This window comes from Nematolebias whitei, chromosome 1 (assembly GCF_014905685.2).
Source record: "Nematolebias whitei isolate Nwh7 chromosome 1, NemWhi1, whole genome shotgun sequence".
NCBI lineage: Eukaryota > Metazoa > Chordata > Actinopteri > Cyprinodontiformes > Rivulidae > Nematolebias > Nematolebias whitei.
In genome coordinates, this window is record NC_056498.1 from 46,179,454 (window position 1) to 46,185,428 (window position 5,975).

The 5,975-nt window shown below is 45.4% G+C and overlaps 2 protein-coding genes across 3 annotated transcripts in view; one reads left to right on the forward strand and one right to left on the reverse strand.

Annotated features, from left to right (window-relative positions):
• The window catches only part of LOC119417537 (SEC23 interacting protein), an 11,673-nt gene extending 9,565 nt beyond the window's left edge, over positions 1 to 2,108 (reverse strand). Inside the window, exons 1-4 of the mRNA XM_037684769.1 lie at positions 1,817 to 2,108; positions 877 to 1,394; positions 579 to 786; positions 310 to 503 (exon numbers count right to left, since the gene is read on the reverse strand). Of these exons, the coding sequence (XP_037540697.1) occupies positions 310 to 503; positions 579 to 786; positions 877 to 1,394; positions 1,817 to 1,949 (1,053 nt within the window). The 5' untranslated portion in view covers positions 1,950 to 2,108. The remainder of the gene's footprint in view (positions 1 to 309; positions 504 to 578; positions 787 to 876; positions 1,395 to 1,816) is intronic.
• A 604-nt stretch (positions 2,109 to 2,712) lies between these two features.
• LOC119417546 (minichromosome maintenance complex binding protein) overlaps positions 2,713 to 5,975 on the forward strand; it is an 11,098-nt gene continuing 7,835 nt past the window's right edge. Inside the window, exons 1-7 of one of the 2 annotated variants that reach the window (XM_037684781.1) lie at positions 2,713 to 2,887; positions 4,330 to 4,421; positions 4,509 to 4,649; positions 4,848 to 4,889; positions 4,963 to 5,052; positions 5,395 to 5,518; positions 5,594 to 5,739. In XM_037684781.1, the coding sequence (XP_037540709.1) occupies positions 2,830 to 2,887; positions 4,330 to 4,421; positions 4,509 to 4,649; positions 4,848 to 4,889; positions 4,963 to 5,052; positions 5,395 to 5,518; positions 5,594 to 5,739 (693 nt within the window). In that variant the 5' untranslated portion in view covers positions 2,713 to 2,829. The remainder of the gene's footprint in view (positions 2,888 to 4,329; positions 4,422 to 4,508; positions 4,650 to 4,847; positions 4,890 to 4,962; positions 5,053 to 5,394; positions 5,519 to 5,593; positions 5,740 to 5,975) is intronic. The other variant, XM_037684790.1, reaches the window with a different exon arrangement.

Sequence of the window (5,975 nt, forward strand, 5' to 3'; positions counted from 1 at the left end):
AGAGGCAGGTTTTGACACCAGGCTGAATGCTCCTCCAGCTGCTCATGGGGACTCTTCCAGCCTGTTCCAGGAACAACTTTTCTGAGACGACTCGCTGCCACAAAATTCAAAACTATATTTTTTTGTGTGTTTAAACATTTGATACGTTCACGATGTTCGGTTGTGATGAAATAAGGGTTCATAAGATCTGAAACTCACTGCGTTGTTTTCATTTACTTTTTGCACAACGTGGCTCTTCTTAAATCTTGTAAAGCTCTTGACTAAATCCACCGGATGAATATCAAACGTGAAAGGTGTTTGGAGTCAAACCTCCAGCTTGTCGCTGAACTCCTCAGAGTACGGAACAAAGCGGCTGTCCGTGTCCCCCTTGTAGAACCAGGAGCAGCGCCGGACCTCCGTCGGCTCCTCCTCCCAGAACATCGCGGAGCGCGTCCGGTCGTAGAGCCGCACGTCGTAACGCCCTCCGTCTGTGCGTACGACTACGTTCTCTGGGTCCGGTTGAACTGGACGAACAGAAGCCAACAGATTTACGTCCGTGCTTCTCGGGAGAACGGCGTCGAAGTTTCTGTCGACCTCACCTGAGTTGTACGTCTCCTCGAGCTGTAGGGAGTCGATGATGCTGAAAGGAAGCCAGACGCTCTTTGACTCCACCTGTTTGCAGTAGAACCAGTGATGCTGGACCGCTTCGTAGACGTTGAAGTTGTACGGCATCACGGGGCCTGCAGGAACGACCGCTCCGGTGGAGGCTGCCGGAGCCGGAGGGGCTTGAAGATGAGCGAGAGGGGGCTGAAGGAAACAAAAAAAAGACCCGCAAAGATCCAGTTTGTGACTGCATCATAAATCTTTTCAGGTGTGGTGAAGATGAAGCTCGTCTACCTTTGTAAGCGCCGGTCCCGACGGGGGGCACATCTGCGGCGAGGAGCTGAAGGAGTAGGGGACCTGCGGAGACGTGTGCGTTGGCGGCAGCATCTCCGGAGCTGGAATGTACGGGCTGGCTCTGCTGCTGGCGGGGGTGTGGCGGTACGGGTTGTGACTCTGCTGCGGCGTCGGCGGCGGCGTCATGGTGGCAGGGGGAGGCGTGCGACACCCCACCGGGTTCGGCGGTGTCGTTTGGTAAACAGTACTCCCAAAAACCTGCGGGGGCGGGGTCATCCGTGAGGCTGCAGGTGGAGGCGGTGGAGCCACGCTGAAGCTGTTAGGAACAGAAACGGATCCGGTTGTTGTCTGGGCTGCAGATAAAGACGGCGGCACGTACGACGACCGGCCAATGGACGCGAACGGGTCAGAGGTCGTTACGGGGCTGGAAAAGTAGCTGAAGGTGGAGGATGCCGCCGGTCCGTTCCCCGACATCTGACCGAGGAAACGGTCTTCTTCTCCGACATCGGTGGAGTCGTCTGGACATGGAGAAGAAAAAACATGTTTTGAATAATATCACACGTTTAAACGTGACGGAAACAGGAAACATGACACAGAAAGTTGACTGAGGTTTGCACATAAATTGCAAATAACTTAAGAAAAATAATTTTATATTTTTTGATCAAATGATGGCAGCGTTTAAAATATTATACAAAAATATGCCAGTTAACTCAAAAAGATGTTAAAAACGTCAGATTTTACCATTTTTATTTAAATGCCTTCTAAAATAACTTACAATTAACACCCAAAGGATTAAAAACCACATGTTATTTCAGGCTAACCACTCTAACAGTGTTTATTTCTCTTTCCTCTTCAGAACAGCTGACAGCCTTAAGCCTAGCTGCTAGCCTAGCATGCTAACGAGCTAACTTCCGTTAAAAGTCGTTCTTCTTCGTCTCACCTCCTGACAGCGCCGTCGGACCGGAGGCCTGACTCACTGGCAAAAACGGCAAGTTGAAGTTAAACTCCGGAGCGGCGCTGAACAGTAAATTAGCGTTGGCTGTAGAAGCATTATTGTTTTTCCTATCTGCCATTTTCTCCCAGGGAACACGTAGCCACAACCGGAGAGGACTTTCGGAACCGGTCAGTCATAGCGGCGAATTTTGACGATCTGTAAACCGCCACAAGAAGAAGCTAACCTATGAAGTTGCAGTGCATATGGTTTCTAGATCTGCTAAAATTATGCAGTCACTTACGGGGGTCAGAAAAAAATAGCGACTTTGAATTGTTACTGCCACCTAGCGTTCAGGAGAATTACCAAACTTTGATTTAGTTTGGGTCTTTGCACGAGCGATGATGGTGCGTTTTATTATCCTGAGAAGTCGGAATTTTCGGGTTTTCAATGTGATTACGTTGCTCACCAAATGTACCGCGAATGGTAGTTAGCCGCAACAATTGTGTGACACAATTAGCGAATTTTACATTTTGTAATATTGTTTTTGGACCGAAACCAGTAGAGTCTGACGTGAAACTTTAATTGAGTTCTGAATTTTGAGTAAACGTGAAAGCAGCACAACTCATTCATTTAACTTAATTTACAGGCTGACTCGTTTTCAAGAGACCTGTTTTAAACCAAAAAACAGATGAGGTGCACACAACAATAAAAAATATATAACGTATTAAAATATAACGCGCTTTGCTTTTTGGCCTTCTTCTTCATTCACGTTACTAAAAATATTATTGTTTGTATAACTATTTAATGTAGTTTGTTTTTGTTTCAGTTACTCGTTATCACAGTATTATTCCTGCTCCGGTTTGTCCCGGTGCGCAAAACAAACGCGCATGTTCTAGGGAGCGGTGACGCAAATTTCCCGCGCTCGGTTCTGCGCTCCCTTTTAAGGAGGAAAGTTGTGGATTCGCGGATTTTACCGGCATATAATCTTGATTAATCTGACAGCTGTGAACCGGGTGAGGATGCCTTCTACGATGGACTGGATCAACGAGCCTCTGGGTGTCGTTGAGGGGATGTTCGGTAAGAACCGACGGCTAATCTGAACGCGTGGAGCTAGCTAGCAGCTAGCCGTTGCTAGTTTAGCAACAGTGCGCGTCACATGTTGTTCCTCTTTTAACGTAATTATCAACAATAAACAACAAAATTAGTCTGATTGGGCTCTTGAAGACGCTGTGTGTATCCACCTCAAAATTGTTGCTTTAAAATATGATTTAATGCATTTTTCTAAACTTCAAGACTGGTTTAAAATATAAGAATATAAATTATACAAACAGAAAAATGACAATAATTAGTTTAAATAGAGCCAATAACCTTTTTGGAATCTCAAACCAGAGGCAAAAAATAAATGTGTTTGCTCACGTTAGCCTTTAGCTTTGCTTCGTGATAACTAAAAAAATAATAATTATGTTTTTATAAACACATTTTATTAGAGCTGAGCGCTTAATAACCTTCAGTGACGTTTGTTAAAACAACTTAAACTGAATTATTAAAGTTAAAACAACTGGACACAAACTAAACTTGCTAAATAAAAGATCAAAGTAGTAGCAAAAAGTTAAAATGTGCTAAATGTTAATAGCTTAAATTAGCAGAGTAGACACTAAAACATCAAAACATTAGTTAAAAGATAAAATTACTTAAATTAAAAACTAAAACCAGCCGAATAGCCGCTTACAAACTACATTTAACTAAAGAGTAATTAGAAGCCAAAGTTTGCAAACCTGTAGCTGAAAGCTATAATTGTTAAAACAATATGTCCAAGTTTGAACTAGCAGAATGATGCGTAAAAGAGCTAAATTCTAAAATCAGCAGAATAGTAGCTAAAACCAAAGTCCACAAAACAACTTAAATTGAATAAAAAAGATTAAACCAGTAAAGTTACGTATTAGAACCTGCAAAACCAGCTAACGGGTCAACAAAGTAGCGTCCAGGATAAAAAAATATATAGTAGCTAAAAGCTAAGTTTACAATAAGTAAAAGAAGCAAATGATACCTAAAACCAAAAGAATAGTAGCTGAAAGCTAATATTCACAGAAGTAAGCCAGCAGAGCACCAGGTAAAAGCTAAACTAACCAACCGCTTCTAAAAGTTAAACTTCAAATAAGTAAAGTTTATTTGTAAAACAACTTTCATAGATACAATATCACAAAAAGTAGCTAAACGTAAAAAACCCCAACAAAACAGCTTAAAGCTGAAATCTAAAGAAATGTGGCTTAAAACTAAATTCAGCAAATTAGCAGATAGAAGTTCAAATTAGTAAAACAGTGGCTGAAAGCTAATATGTCAGAGCTACAAGGTAGCTAAAAGCTAAAAATGAAGCAAATAGACTGAAGATGTGGAAAAGTGGTAGAAATGGACACGCTGCAGACAGATGTATAATAAATATATTTTTTAAGATCAGGTTTGGCGGCACAGCCGGTTGTGGGACTCTGGTTTATTCGGCTCGTGTCTTTTTGATATTTTAGCTGCTTCCCAGAACCATCGGCCCTCAGGATGGGAGGCGAAGGTGGTGGAGTTTTTCAAGGAGCAGCTAAAGGAGAAGGAAGCTCAGAGCTCGGTGACGTATCTTCGGCTGTTCAGCTGCTTCGCCTGTTGTGTTCCGCGTGACGTCGCTCTGTGGCGTGACGGCCATCTTTGTCTTTAGGTCCCCTCCCTGAACGACGTCCCCCTGCACTACCTGAAGCCCGACAGTCTGGTGAAGTTCCGCTGCCTGATCCAGGACATGTTCGACCCGGAGTTCTACATGGGGGTTTACGAGACCGTCGATCCGTCCACGAACGCAAAGGTGCGTTCAAGATGGCCGCCACGGCTAATCACACTTGACCAACATGAAAATGGCTACGACTCCGACCGTTTTACAGACGCTGGTGGTTGTTTTCAAGGTTTGACTAAAACTCGTTCCTCAGCCGAAGATGATCTCAGGCTGAAAGGCGGCGGGCGACATGCATTCCTGTTGTCTCACTTCCTGTCTGCCTCTCCTCAGACGCTGCGGTGTGGGAGGTATAAAGACGTGGCAGAATGTTCGGTGAGTTCACCTCTGATGGCTTCTCTTCGGCTCCTCCGTGAGGCTCCAGCAGTAACTCTACTTTCATCTTCAGGTGGACTTTAGCTCCAGAACCATGACGACCGCGGAGAGACAGACCTTCTACTGCGTCCCGATCCCCGGAGAAAACTCCTGGGTCAAAGAAATATCCTTCTGAAAGAGCCGAAAGAAGACGCTGCGTGGGTTTAACGTGAGCCGAAATGTTTGAAAATGTAACATTAAGACTAGCATAAAAGTAGCTAAATATAAATTCAGCAAAACTGTAGCCAGAAGCTAAAATCAGCCAAAGAAAACATAGAAGCCAAAATTTATAAAACTTTATGTAGAAGCTAAATTTAGCAAAACAGCAGCTAGAAGCTAAATGTCATGAGATGATGAGAATAATTTTTTTTAAGAAATGTTTGACCCCTTTCTCAATGATCCATGGGCCAGAACCGGCCCGACAGTTTGGGACCCGTGTTTGTCGTTTTCTTTAATCCCGCTCCACATGTATGCCGGCGGCAGCCAGGCGCGAGTCGTCCCGTCCACCTCGTACGTCCCCAGCAGACAGAAGAGGAGCTTCGAGGAGGACGAGGACATGGACGTTCAGCCGCAGAAGGAAGGACACGCCGGTACCATCGCTTGTTTTCAAAATCCGAAACAGGAACAGTTCTGGATTAAAACGTAGAGCTCTGTGGTTCTTTTAGGTTCTCAGAGTCCGGTGGAACAGCACGGAAACGGTGACTGTAAGCGTCAGGAGACAGAAGCTCCGTCTGGTCGGGAAACCTCAGCCTCCCACCTGGACCTGAACTTTCCTCTGCCGGGGGAGAAGGGCCCCTCCTGTCTGGTCAAGGTACCGTGTCCTGCGTCACACCGGGGTACAGTGTCCTGAGTTACACCGGGGTACAGTGTCCTGCGTCACACCGGGGTACAGTGTCCTGAATTACACCGGGGTACAGTGTCCTGCGTCACACCGGGGTACCGTGTCCTGCGTCACACCGGGGTACAGTGTCCTGCGTCACACCGGGGTACAGTGTCCTGCGTCACACCGGGGTACAGTGTCCTGCGTCACACCGGGGTACAGTGTCC